The 15318-nt window shown below is 42.3% G+C and overlaps 1 protein-coding gene across 1 annotated transcript in view; it reads left to right on the top strand.

Moving 5' to 3' along the window:
• Positions 1-15318, top strand: part of LOC126273344 (rho-associated protein kinase 1) — a 210822-nt gene that overhangs the window by 92275 nt on the left and 103229 nt on the right. Inside the window, exons 32-36 of the mRNA XM_049976891.1 lie at positions 1969-2064; positions 2479-2599; positions 2722-2943; positions 3084-3242; positions 3325-3550. Coding sequence (XP_049832848.1) covers positions 1969-2064; positions 2479-2599; positions 2722-2943; positions 3084-3242; positions 3325-3550 — 824 coding nt within the window. The remainder of the gene's footprint in view (positions 1-1968; positions 2065-2478; positions 2600-2721; positions 2944-3083; positions 3243-3324; positions 3551-15318) is intronic.

Below are 15318 nucleotides of genomic sequence, written 5' to 3'. Positions count from 1 at the left end.
ACTCAAGATACTGTCTCCCAGTAAGGTGGTTGTCTAAAAGAACTGGACTGATGAGTTGGTCTTCAATAATACTGCACCACACGTTGACTGAGAACCATCATTGAAAATTCATTTCCACAGTAGCGTGCACATTTTGATTTGCCCATACAAGAGAGCTGCGTGTGGTGTTGATTCTGTTGCGGGTAAACGTTGACTCATCAGTGAGCAGAATACGTGGAATTAATCATTCATTGGCAATGATCCATTGACAGAATTTTTGCCAGGCGGCAGCATTTACTTCTTGCAGATGTTGTACACTCTGCCGATGAAAGGGATACAGACCATGCTCATGTTTGAAGAATACCAAGTTGGACAACAATTCTTCTAGAGCTAATAGTAGGGCTGTGTTCTACTACTTAAAGAATGTTCTCAACTCCATTAAGAGTTTGTTGTGCGGGACATTCAGGACAACATTTACGCTGGGAAATGTACCATGCTCAAGCAATCCGTGAAACACCCTGCTATCTGGCCCTCTGCGATTCAGAAACCGTTGTTGGTATTCTCGCACAGCAGCTCTGGAATTCCCATTGAACAAACCATAGACAAACACCATGTCAGCATACTGTGCATGTGTGAAGATCCATGGCATTTTCACTACACAAAACTGTGTTCGTTGTTCATGTAGCAACATGTAGTACCGTGCACTACAAGCACTGTCGGACTGAGACCTGAGGTAAACAACTGCACCATGCGCAAGTGAACTGTGTCCTGACACAGTTAGTAAGAACGACACTACATATTTCCCGTTCCTAGTAGTTTTCATTGGTTTACTTGGAAACGGTTAAGAAAAGGGTATACGTTTAGTAGGATGTTTGTTTGTTTGTTTGTTTGTTTGTTTTTTTTTTTTTTTTTTTTTTTTTTTTTTTTTTTTTTTTTTTTTTAAAGTTGAGTCAAAAATAACTTGACAAATTTGGAATGATGCAGAAATTTTTTGAGATTATGTATAGAATCAGTAGATGTGTCATTTTGCAGAAAACAGTCTGTGAACTTCGATTTACATGTAGTGCGTCATTACCCCATTCCACTACCAGGAGCACCAGCATAGTGCACTGTTAAAATGGCTACTTTCACTGGTGTGGAGCATGCTTGCTGTTTGTTTTGGTTTCATAAAACAAACTCTGCAGCAACTGTTTGGTGTAAATATGGTGCAGTGAAAGTCCACATGCAACTATGAAACACTTTCATGACAGTCCCAAAGTTGACGTGTTTAGTGCCCTTAGCAAATTTGAAAGTGTATAGTCCTTTCTTCTCCATTCAGAAAACTGTCACTGGTGTTGTGTATCTGAATTTGCTTGAAAACCTTTCAGTTCCACAGATTGATGAGAGTGACTGAGATGGGATGGTTTACTACCAGCAAGACGGTGAACCATTTCGTTTCCTCACAGAAGTTCAAGGTTTCCTCGATAATTCCTCGCAGGTCGGGAGATTGGGTCTAAAGGGCCAATTGCATGGCTACCTCACTCCTCGGATTTGACACCAATGGATTTCTTTCTCTGGGGTTTCATTAAAGACTGTGTGTCACCAAACAGTTCAGCCAACCTGAAAAAATCTGACCTGCACTGCACACGTTACACCTGATTTACTGCAACAGGTTTGGGAAGACATTGATTACTGGTGGGATGTTTGCAACACTGCAAATAGTGCTGCTTCAAACCAGAATGAAACTTGACACTTTTATATGAAACTTGAGGTTGTTTGCTACAAAATGACATGTCCACCGATTCTGTAAGTTACCTCAATAAATTTATATATCATTTTAAAGTTGTAAAGTATTTTATGACTCACACTATACATTTGGCAGATATGATTTTTTCAGTTAGCAGGTAGTCTTTGCCTAAAGTTCTGATTTTACCTGTAGCATCTTTTGAACTTCAGTAGTAGCTGTACTTCATTTCAATTTTGACCCACATTGTGATTGATGTGGAACAGGGAAAATGATATAGTTGGGATATTAGTGGTCGACTGTAAGTCTCTTCTTGATGGCAACTACATTTCCATAGTTTGGCAGCCATGTCATTCTGCCAAGTAAGTGTAGTTTCTGTTGAAGAGACATTCAGTTGCTAGTTACCAGTTTACACATATATTGAGCGATATGTGTACTGGGCCAGTTATGCTTACAGGAAATGTATCGAAAGCCATCAGCATGATACAATGCTACTCATAGAGTATGAACAAGCTTGTCTGTTTCTGAAGTGAAAACTGTAATATGTCTGACAATTGTCACTGACAGTGGTAAAACTAACAGCTTAAGCTGTGTAGGGCAGAAGGCAAAGGGAATCACATTGTGAGAGTGGTAGCTGCAGTCTCGTAAATACTGTATGGACTGATATGGCTTACCAGGATTACTGTTTTGCACACAATTTACTGCAGTATTTAAGGTTGTTTATGGTGATTCATAATAAGAATTATTTTGAAGTAATGCACTGCTTCTCCATTCAGTATGTATGGAGGTATTTCACCCAACATCAACAATCTTTTGACACTATACATTGCTACAGTTGCAAAGAGAGAATCCACTACAAAATATTCACTCACACAAACACAACTTGCACACACGTCTGCAATCTCAGACAACTGAAACCTATTTCATTTGCCTGAGACTGTAGTTCTATGTTCTGCTGCTACTGCATTGTGTAAAATGGCATACATCTGAGTATTGACCATAATGTACCTTTTGTTTAGAGTGAAGCTGAAACAGCAAAGACAATATTGGAATCTGCTGAACAAGTTACTCAGTTGGAGGCAGAACTAGAAAACCAGCGTTCTCTTGTGAAGTGTCTTGAAGCTAAACACGCATCTGTGTACATACAACTGGAAGAAGTGAATCAGAGGAAAGCAGAAATAGAAGAGATGAATGATCAGTTGGAGAAGAGGATAACCCTCCATAAACAGGAAATCAAAGAGGTGAAATCATTTTATATATTATAAAAGTATGCATCCATTCAAATTGATCATACTTTTTAGAGTAGAAAAATGTTCTATTGAATAACATGTAGTGTTTATCGAATTAGATAACAAATGTTTCTGTTGTTTTGCCACTCTAGTTGCTGCGGAAAGCTGAGGCAGAAGCTGATATCCGGAGAAAGACTGAAGTGGTTCTCCAGGAAATGAAACGAAAATTGGAAGATGAGCAGAATAAACGAACAAGAGAAATGAACAATAATCAACAAACTAATGACAAGATAAATGTCTTAGAAAAACAGGCAAGTGAACACACAAGCAAATTTAATCAGTTAAAGATAAATATTCCAAGATGTCCAACTCACTGTGACCTTTTTGATTTAGTTGACAGACATGCAGGAAAGCAATACTCGTCTCCGGAAGCAGGTTGCAGAGTTGACATTAGCAAAATCTACTGCAGAACAGGTGCAAGGTGAATTGCAGAGCAAGTTAACATCTCTACAGTTGCAAAGAGAGAATCTACAGCAAGAGGTCGCAACTCTTGAAGGACAGCTATCACAGGAAAGAAGTTCTCGTTGCCAGGCTTCTGACTTGCAGCAGGAATTGGAAGGTATGTTTACTTGAAATATTTCTAGCATAATTTAAGATAAACAATCACAGTATATAAAAGGAGACTTCATACTTATTGCCAAAACAGAAGCGAACAGTGCAGGACTAACACAAGCAGAGGTAGTATCTCTAGATGTTACTACCGATGGCTCCTTCATTGAAAGAAATGATCTAGTGAAGGAAAATTCACTTGGGACTCTTTGAGTCATGACAGAGGCTCATAAGGAGCAAAAATAAAACCAGCATAAGACCAGGCAAATATTGAGGCCAAAGAAATTTGAGAGTGCCAATTTTGATCTCTAGTGTTCAGAAATAACTCTCTTGAGGATGTCTAAGTGGAGAGGCTGGTGAAGCAGGCGTCTTGAGACTGTATTATTTCATTATGCTATTTGAAAATTCTGTAGCGAAATGATTTACTGAACTTTCAAGGCTGGTGTGATACAATTTTGTGTCCCAGTGTTATGAACACACTGTAAAACATAATAGTATTATTTAGGTGTTTGTTCCACCAGTTATGCCATTTGAATGTGAGTAACCAAGTAAAACACAAAACTGATCCAAGTAACAAAAATATGGCTTTATTTATAAACCTCTCAATAATGACGGGAATATGCCTCTAATAAGTCTACTCATAACAAGATAAAAGAATCGTACAGAAGGTGCAATATAAGTGATACATACAATGACTAATGTGAGCAGTATAAACTAAAAGAGCATAATGAGTGTGAGTACATGTATATAGGTGTGAGTTGCGGGTAGATGACTCGGTGGAGACTGTACTGTGTGCACGCTTCCTACAAGTGGACTCTAGTGGCTGACCCGTACTGTTACAGTTGGCGGGTGATTTAAGCACACGTGGCAATGCTACACTTGATGCATTCACACTCACATCTCTAGTAGCAGGATGCAGCACACCTCTCCCGTTTGAAAAGGGCACCAGAGTGCCGGGGATCTACCGACATCCCGATGAGAGATACATCCATTGGATCCGGAATGGTGGCAGCTGATGCCAACAGCGGAGGCACCAGACCATAGGACCGGAACGCATGGAGACATGGGCATACCCGACAGTAGTGGGCCCGTGCTGTGCCCGACGACAGCACCAGGGAGCAGGGTGCCATTGCCGTCTCTATGTTGTCATCAGCAGGCACGTCCTAGTGTGGAGGATGTGGGGCTGGACCCACTGGTGACGGTAGCTGAGACGATGAATGATGGTGAAGGGCCCAGTGGAGGCAGACCTACGGGAACAGTAGGCTGTGACAATGGACCCTAGGCCGGAGACAGACCAGAACATGGCTCTGGGAAGCTGTGACCCCATGGCACCACACGTGAAGGAGGCAGCCAATGGTATGGGAGTGCCTCCACAGCAGGCGACAACTGGCTTGAGGCGGAGGGTGATGGAGTCCATATCCGGGAACGGGTAGCTTCTGGTGGGGAGAAGGTGTGCAACTGATCAAAGTGGGATGCAACTAACCCGTCAGCCACAAGGACATCAGCGAGATGGCATTCCCGGCAGCAGACAACAGTGGCTGGTATCAATTTCTGCAAACGACTGAACCCTCACGCCCACACCTACAATACTGGTGCAAAGCAGTTGGATGAACCCACCCGCAGCAGGTGCGGCTCAGGCTGCAGAAGGTGGAGGAACGTGCACATCTGCTGACTGTGCAACAGCGTTCCTGGACTCTGCTCTCCCGTAGGTGTGAAGGAATAGGTGCTCAGAAAATGGAGAATGGCATCAACTGGCGAAGAATCCGCAACAAACATTTTCATTTGGGAATTGAACATATGCACTGGTTGTTTCGTCTCACCCTTTGATTGAGAACGGAGTTGCGGGGCCGTAATATGACGAAGGCCATGACTGGAACAAAAAAATTGAAAGGTTTGAGAAACAAACTGGGGCCCATTATTTGAAACTAAGCTACAAGACAACCCCTTAATAGAAAAAGACCCTCAAAAGCATATGAATTGTGACATATGCCAATGTCGACGCACACTGGGGAAAGTAAGGAAACTAGGAAAATGCACCCACAACTTAGAGCCAATAGGCATTCAAGAGGGAACCCGAAAAGTCTACATGAATGCATTCCCAGGGTTAGTGTGAAGTGGACCAAGAGGACAGAGACGCTCTGGGAGCTGCATGTTGTCAGGCACACTGCTCACAAGCCATAACAAAACAAAAAATCTTGCAGCCAATCGCTGGTCGAAAAACAGGTCTCCTAGTCAATAGCTTGGTTTGTGAAACTCCCCAGTGGCCCTGGTGGAGAAGATGCAGAACCTATGGCCATAACGTGATAGGAATGACTACTCTAGAAAAGAGGCCTTCCGTGGATGACAACAAAACACCATTAAAGACAGAGAGGCACTACCATCAGGAAAACAAATTTTGCAGGGTGACCGAAGCCCATTCTGTTGGTTTATGTGGCTAGCCCTGCTGAACAAACCAAACCACCTGTCAGAGAACCGTTTCGGTGGCAATGGCAGCTGCTATGCGTGAGCTCGTAGTTAGGAAACCCTTGGCTGCAGCCTGGGTTTCAATATCAAGATGGAAGCAAAGCAGTCCTGGCTTCATTGGTTCATGGCTGTTGTGTCAGATAATGTTGTAGAAGCTGTACAATATTTCAACATGACAGTTGCTTGTCATCTTCAGGTGCTTACTAATAGTCAGTTGTATTGTGAAATATTGTACAGTTTCTACAACATTATCTGATGCAGTGCCCATAAACCAGTGAAGTAATTACTAGGTCAGGGAAGTCTCAAACAGCACATCTGGTACCTCTACTGGAAGGTGATAGTCAACAGAATACGTGAGTTCGATGAACTCTTCAACAAGAGAAACAGACTGTTGTGCTCTCTTGCCTTTTTATTGAGATATTAGGAGCAGCAAACTATACCGACATTTGCCAAGTGTACTAATTATATAGACTCTGCGACCACCACGAGGATCAAACAGTGAGCCAGCATGGTGTTGGTGAGAGAAAGAATCTGTTACACTAGGTGAGAATTAGTCTCCAGGAACTTGCTTTCACTACGTTTGAATATCTCATCGTGGCTGGGAGATAATTCCTGGGAGAGGGTGGACAGTAAAACATGGTCGCTTTCAGACTGGACACGGAAACAGGCCATGGAATGTCAAACTTCAAAGTTCCATTGCTTTACACCCCAGTCATCACATGAACATTAACCACGTAGAAGTAATGTGTTTAATTTCACAGATAAACAGCTGAGTGACACTGTGATATTGGTGTTGGAAAAGGGACTGAACTTTGCACCCACTTCGAAGACCTTGCCTCTCGAGGGTTATTTATCAGTGCCGTTGAGCAATGTGTCTTGAAACATCAGAGTGAGACTGCTGAAGAAATAAGGGGAGAGGCTTGTAGGACCCTAACCAGGATGCCTGCACCCAAGCAGAACATCAACAATGAGGAAAGGAAAGCTCTCCATTCTTTAAGAGAAGACACAGAAATACTGATTTCACCTGTTGACAAGGGAAACATTACTGTTCTTTTGCCTGCAACATCTTACTTCGGCAAGATGATGGATTTACTGCAGGACTCGACATATCGTTGTCTTCAGAAGGATCCAACTGGTGTACAACAGAAGACATCTGCGCTTCTCAAGTCTAGCCAGTTTACTGAACATTTTAAAAAGAGATTAAGGGTACAAGTGCCAGCTCAACCACAACTTTGTGGGCTGCATAAGATCCACAAGGAAGGGGTCCTGCTTTGCCCCATCGTGAAGAATATAGGAGCCCCAAGACTTTACCTACCAAAATATTTGGCGTTTCTTCTAAGCCCTTTGGTAGGAAAATATAAATACCACTGATGTGTTGGCATAACATGGAATTCAACCTTTTACACAACGACACAAGCTCGGCACAATAGGCTGTGAGGTGATAGGACTGAACCAAGTGACACATCCGACAATCACCATCGACAATTTCACTGAACATTTATTTGGCACATTTAAACAAGACAAATAACAAATAAAACCATCAACACATCTTTAAATTTACCATTTAGGTGAGAGCAAGTTACATCAAAATTTAAACATTTATAAACCACGGCACTTATGGCCTATTACACATTTGGTGAAATAAGTTAAAAATTATTTACACAATGTAGGATATTAAATATAAAATTTAATGTGACCAAGCAACCTCATGGGATTCAACAAACTATGTCCAGAAGTGGACACCTGCTCACTCAGCTGTTTCCAATAGAGGCTCGGCATAGACCCCCAAAAGGGAGCAGCAGTGGTCACAAATAGGGACGAAATATCCCAGAACTAGTGGATATCTACAGCAGACTGAAATTTGCCTTAAGTAACTAGAAATACAATAATTTATTGTAGCACATCATCTGTAGAATTAATCAACCTATTAATGAACATCAGATAAGAAGTACAAATCTATTATCTTATGTGCGTACTAAGCAAGTTGAAATTAACATGTTTGAGGACAGACTCAGTAGGAGTAGCACCGGCTGGCCAAGAAAACGAAGTCAACAGCACTGAACCCAGTAGTCGATTCCAGCCACAATTTACAGCACAATCAAGGCCCTTACCCTCTTGCCCTCTTGCGACGGAGCCAGCTGCCACAGATACCAGTGCCAGGAGACATGCAGGAAGCGAAATACACAAACGGCTTCCCAGTAATGTGACTGCTTCCATGCTGGTGAAAATTGCTACGGCGCTGTTACCTGGGTAACAGCCCCTTTTAGATGTACTCTTCCTTCTGCCTCTCACGCCGCCTGTACCGTGCACCATATTCCCAAATGACGTTACTCCTAGGTGTCCAAAGGCAAAATTCCACACGACTTGCTAGAGCTTACCGCCCGTTCCCCGATTGGCCCAGTAGGTGGTGCCCCTGCAGGCTCTGCGCACACAACTGGAAAGATGACCCATACTGGCGGCGGGAGTATCGCTGATCGAGCCACATTGCCCAGTCACGTTCGAAACTCGGAAGATTTTATAAGATGACTGAACATTTTGTGCCTGAAAGCAGCTGACGCATTAGTGAGTTTCAATGTGGTCTCTTAGTACACATGAGTACCTCTGGTGGATTCATTACAACTTATAGAAATGAAGTTGGAAGGGGACATCTTACATCTATTCAAACATGTGATCATCTCACCTTACTTTTTATTTAATGAGCAAAATTTTGAGCAGATATACATAGTTGCTATGGGTAACCTTTTGTCTCCCATAGTAGCCGACCTTTTTATGGAATACTTCAAGGAAAGAGCACTTAATTCAGTGGTGGTGAAACCTAAATGTTTGTTGGAGATATGTGGATGACACATTCGTAGTTTGGCCACATGGAGCAGCAGCATTTCCTGCATTTCTGGAACAGCTTAACTCCCTCCACCCGAGCATCTGTTTCAACATGGAAGAGGTGAAAAATGGAGACATCCCGTTCGTATATGTCTTGATCCGCAGAAAAGAAGATGGTTCCTTGGATCACAATGTGTTTCATAAAGCAACTCACAAAGACCTATATGTATGAGCTGTCATTACCCATCTCAATGCAGTGGCATATTACGGACTCTGGTTCATAGTGCTAGAGTTACGTCAGATGCAGGGAGCTTATCGGCAGAGGATAGCAATCTTTGGTCTGCGTTTGTACAAAATGGGTACTCTGATAAACAGATCCATAATGCATTTCAACATGCGCAAACTAAGGCTAAAGAACATCCAGAAGAAACTGAGAACTCCATGAGGATAATTTTTCTACCCTATGTTGGTAACATGTCCTTTAACATTGGCAGGCTGTGTTCAAGAAACATGAAATAAAAGTATCTCTAGCAGTAGGCACTGGATGTCACCGTGCTCTATGATTTGTCTACAATGGCATTACAGTCCCAACACTTGGTACCTGTGCTTTTCTAGCAAGACAGTAGGTCTTCAGCAACATGCCAGTAAGCACCTGAAGAAATGAAATATTGTGCAGCTTTTACAGCATTATGCAAAGTGACACCCGTGAAACAATAAAGCAGTTCTTATTTCAGGAAAGTCTGAAACAGCAAATTAATTCTTCATGATCAAAGTTGGGATCAGGACCACAGCAAGGCAGTAAAAGGCATTTGCATTGGCATGTTTAGACGTAGGTCGAAAATGGATTTTGTAATTGTAGCAAGACGAGAACAGGGCCTAGCATTGTTGCGGTGTGCTGCCTTCTCAGGCAAGGAAGTGTAAGAGTTGAACAAGGAAATCAAGGGTTTATGGGCGGTAATAAGATGGAACTTGGAGTCATACAAAAAAACTTGAAATTTCTGGAGAGCATAGAATATTGCAAGTGCCTCTTTTTCCACCTGAGAGTAAAGCAGCTGGGATGTAGTGATAGATTTAGAGGTGAAAGCAACAGGTTCTTCAGAGCCGTTGGCATATTGGTGTGCTAGGTCTGCGCCGAGGCCATACTGTGAAGTGTCAGTTGCCAAAACTATCTGCTGGTCCAGAGAGAATTTGGCTAAACAAGGGGCCAAGAGTAGTTTGGGTTTCAACCTTTGAGAAGCACATTCACAATCTGGGCGAATGTGGCTGCCCCCAGCAGGAATTCATGGTAGTAGGCTATCTTCCATAGGAAGACCTGAAGCTCCTTCGTGGATGAGGGGTGAAGCATAGAAGAAACAGTGGATGTGTGTTCTGGCAGAGGGCAAATCCCATCCCACGAGACCTCGAACCACAATAAACAATAGGAGGTTGAAATAATTGTGGTTTCATGAGGTTACATTGTAAGCCTGTGGACATTGAAGAGCTCGTGACAACAATATCATTCTGATAATTAATCCAACCCAGGACAGGTATGTTCAGTTGATCTAAAAATTGTTGGGAAATAGGAGGGCCACTAGCCACACCAAAAGGAAGGCACAAATATTGATAGAGACCAAAAGGAGTATTCAAAACCAAAACTTGCTGAGACTCTTTGTCCAAAGGAACCTGCAGATAAACTTCATACAAATCAATTTTAGAAAAATACTGGCCATCTGAAGTGGGAGAAGATACAGAACCGTGATCGACTGCACATTGACAGTAGTACTGAAGTCGGTACAGAGGCAAAGTTTCCCAAATGGCTTCTGAACTACAGCCAGTGGAGACGACCATTCACTAGCCATAACAAGTTGCACTGTCCCTAGAGATTGAAGTCTGTCCAATTCAGCTTTCACTTGATCTGTCAGAGTGACAGGAATAAGATGTTCGCAACAAAATTGAGTCTGGGCTCTGGATTTCAAAGAAATAGAGCAGAAAAACTCGTACCACATCCTATACTATTGGTTAAAAAAAAGTGTGAAAACTCCTCACACAGTATTCCCAATTGAGAATACGGTACGTGATAGGACACAAGGTGAGCTGTGTTGGTGATAGGATAGAAAATCCACATGCCTGAAATGAATCCATCCCAAACAAGTTCTAAACACTGGTATCAGCAACCACCAAAAATGTAATGGAATGAACCCCTGACATGTGAGAGGCAGATGCCATAAATTGTCCCAACAGCGCAAAGTTTGATATAACTGACAATCTTCTGCTTGAGAGGTGTCAACAGTGGTGAACCTAAACTCGCATAGATAATGTTACTGCAGCACCTGTGTTGATTTGTAGCTGGAGCACTTGCCAAAAAATATTTAACTCGATAAACAACTTTGGAAAAGACACAAGCATTGGAGTCTCACAGTTTACGTCCATGTCCATGTCCTGAGCAATCCTTAACGCTCGAGAAATGGAGACAATGTGGCCTTTCTTCGGGCAAACATGACAAGTAGCCCAGCACTTAAGGCACGCTGAACATTCTTTTTGGACAAAACAGAAAGCACAAAATGGGTACAGAGAGCACTGATGCTGGCCTTATGGTTGTCGCGGCTGCTTGGGCTAGCCCTGGTCTGCTTGTTGTCGGGCCCACATGTTTACTTGCTGCTCGAGAAACTTCAAAAGATCATGCTATTTCAGGTGTATACAACGTGGGACAACCTGTAGATCTGGGAAAAACCTGGGAATTTTTTCATCTGGAAGAAAACTGGGAAAAACCGTGAATTTTTTAGCATTATGTGAATTTTTCATTGTTATCGTTTTCAGTTAAATTTTTGTAATTTTGACTAGTAAGAACCAATACTCTAACAAAGGATATTACTATATCTCGCTACTGCAGACCGATACTGCAGCAATAAAACATGAACAAGATAATATATAAATAAATAAAACTTAAGTTGCAAAGGTAATACGTGATATACAACAATAAAACACAGTGCTCATACAAGTGTCTGCTTACAGCAAAATGTGTCAAAAGCTGTAGGAAGACTGTGCAGTGCTTCATAACAACAAATTGCCTCTCCGATGAGCCTGACGTCACAGTGGCTTACATCAAGGCCCATGAGAAAGACATGCTGCTTGTATGTCACGAATGTAGACCTGGACTCACTTGATTGCTTAGCTCAGCAGACAAAATACATTTCTAAACCCATTAACTTGCAGCTGGATGTGTATGCACTAACGAGAATTTGCATCTTGTTCTGGAATCTGCTATTATGAAGTCGTACTGATTAACAGTACTATAGCAAAATTATGATCAATACTCGATCTAAATGTTGTAATGGCTTTTTTATAACATTTATTCTCTTCTGCTTAATAGTCCTGATTTCATTCAAAAGGTGCTGCCTTTTGCAACTGTAATCATTTTGGCTCCAGTACAGCCATAACAAATTATTAGTAGGTCTATGGACTGCTGATCATTGTAGGAATAACAACAGCAAGCTTCCACAAGAGTCGATTCCAGTAGAAAATGCAATTTTCGCTTGTATGTGCACACCTAGTTAAGAGTTAATCTCTGTCTAGTTAATCACTATCTAGTAAAGCCTCCAGGAAGGTGAGTCAGTGCTGCTTTTTGTGTACATAGGTGAAGTCACTGGTAGATGATGCGGTAGAGATTGTGCCGTGTGCATGCTTCCTGCAGGTGGCCTCTACTGGCTGGCCCGCATTGTCACAGTTGCTGGTTGATTTAAGTACACTTGTGATGACACTACACTTGGCACTTCCACACTCACATGCACTAACAGCAGGATATAGCAGAATGCTTTCACATCAGTCATTTTTCTTAACTTTTACTTGATGAATTAATTTTTTACCTTTACAACTCCGTTATCCTTGTGTCATCCTTTAACATTTTCTTTACCAGCGCTTGGATGTATCCTTTTTTGTTTCCATTTTCAACTGTTTTTATATTTCCTATAGTTTACTTCATTGTATGCAGTGTATGTATTTATTAATTTTAGCACTTTTTCTTAAGCATCAGGATTGCTTCAGTTACCAATTATTCTATTCATTCTGTGGTGTTTCACCCCACACTAGCATGGCCCAGTATCATTCAGATTCCTCATGTGGTTCTCTCTCCCTCCCTCTCTCCGCCCCCTCCCCCCTCCATATATGTGTGTGTGTGTGTGTGTGTGTGTGTGTGTGTGTGTGTGTGTGTTTAAATGATTTATTTCCCCATTTCATGCTATTTTATTTCTTTCCTCTCAACTGAGTATCGTACTGGTTTGGAAAGGTTTTTCGTTGCTTATTCATACCTAACAATTAATAGGTAAGTGATCTGCTTCATCGTGTGAATTTAAGAGGTAGAAATCTGAGTCCCAGTTAAATAACCTAAGAAAAAGGTGTATGGTGAAGTACACTCGCTGCAAAAGATATTGGTGACCCCCACCCTCCCCCCTGAAAAAAACCTTAAAAAAGCACACCGGTCACTTTGGAGCACTGTAGATGGTGTGTAGATCTGGTACCAATTAAACTTGAAATTCTGGGCAGATTAAAACTGTTTTCCAGAGTGGGACTTTAACGTGAGACCTTTACCTTTCACTGTGCTAGTTGGTTGTATGGACTCTGAGGGATGTGCAGATGTGCCTGAATAGCAAAAAGGAGCTATTTTTTTTTTTAATGTACCATGATCACAGCATGAATGCAGTACTCTGATTTGTTGGTGTATGAATGTGCACTGTCCAGTGTGTTTACAAGAAATGGTGTACCACTTGCAGTCACATAACACTATGTAATAGCAGTGCTCGTAAAAAGATCCAAATCAACAGGGACGAGCAAAGAGTGCCATGCCTTGGGATATGAATTTCTGCTGTCAGTAAATGCAGGTACTTGTCATCCAGTATCGGAGCAAACATTGCGAAGGGAACTACATGAAATGGACATTTGGAGTCGAGTACTTCATTACCCGTGGTCTAGGGGTAGCATCTTTGGTTCATAATCAAAACGTCTTCGGTCCCGGGTTCGATCCCCGCCACTGCCTAAATTTTGATAAATAATCAGCATTGGCAGCCGATGACTTCCGGCATAACAAGTCAGCCTTCTGCCAACGGCCTTGTCAAAGAGGGCGGAGGAGCGGATAGAGGTTCAGGGCACTTTCTTGTCCTAGGGGTGGGAAATTGCCCCTAAAGGTGGAAGAATCAGCAATGACCAACGACATGAGGATGTAGAAGGCAATGGAAACCAGTGCATTAAAGACATGTAACATCTATCCACAGGACATGTGGCCTGTAGTTGAAGAAGTGTCATGATGATCTCTCCATTGGCAAAAGATTCCGGAATAGTCCCCCATTCAGATCTCTGGGAGGGGACTGCCAAGGGGGAGGTTACCATGAGAAAAAGATTGAATAATCAATGAAAGGATAATGTTCTACGAGTCGGGGCGTGAAATGTCAGAAGCTTGAACGTGGTAGGGAAACTAGAAAATCTGAAAAGGGAAATGCAAAGGCTCAATCTAGATATAGTAGGGGTCAGGGAAATGAAGTGGAAGGAAGACAAGGATTTCTGGTCAGATGAGTATCGGGTAATATCAACAGCAGCAGAAAATAGTATAACAGGTGTAGGATTCGTTATGAATAGGAAGGTAGGGCAGAGGGTGTGTTACTGTGAACAGTTCAGTGACCTGCTCTGATATAATGGAGGTGGACCCCACGGAGTTACGTGGAGAATGGAAAAATATGGGTGTCACAGAAGTGCAGAACTGTATGAGGAGAGTCAGTCGCAAATTAGAAACATGGGCAACATTTATTGTAATGTTTGTTACTCCACAATTACCTGAATATATCGCGGCAGGCTATATCCATCTTTAGGTTCACTCATTTGTCCCTAACCCAATGTGATGCTATAAATGTCAAAGATTTGGCTATACCACTATGGGATGTAATGGGAAGGCTATGTGTGGCAATTGTGGAGTCTCAGCCTACGAATCAGGCAGTTCTTTTACACTTCCTCCGAAATGTGCGAACTGTTCTGATGATCACCCAGCATGGAGCAGAAGGTGTGAGGTTTACAATGAGGAAAGGAAAATTTAGGAGTTGAAAGTAAAGAGACGTGTATCCTGTGGGGAAGCTGAAAAAGCTTTCAAAGCTTTGCAACTACCGGTTTTTGCTACTGCTTTTGCGTCAGCCCTTAAGGCGCCATTCACAGAGTGTGATGCTTCCACACAAACTCAGACCACAAGTTCGAGCACGTGCACTTGTCGATGTGCCTGTGGGGGAAATTCTCCATGAAATGCTCCACTTCAAACTAATGTCATTTGAAGCCATCAGCAACAGATTTACCACCTAAGCCACATACCATTACCCAACATCAGAAGCCAACTAAGGCATCCCCACAACCCAGGTAACTGCTTCCTCCCGTCAGTTAAGAAAAACGTTCTTCGATTAACATTTCTAAGTCCAAGAAAGTGGTAGTCAAACCTTGGATCAGCAAGCTCTCCCCCTTTGTGATGGGGACTGTGCTCTTTGAGGA

Source organism: Schistocerca gregaria, chromosome 5 (assembly GCF_023897955.1).
Source record: "Schistocerca gregaria isolate iqSchGreg1 chromosome 5, iqSchGreg1.2, whole genome shotgun sequence".
Lineage (NCBI taxonomy): Eukaryota > Metazoa > Arthropoda > Insecta > Orthoptera > Acrididae > Schistocerca > Schistocerca gregaria.
The sequence above is the reverse complement of the archived record's forward strand: the minus strand, read 5'-3'. Positions and strand labels throughout refer to the sequence as shown.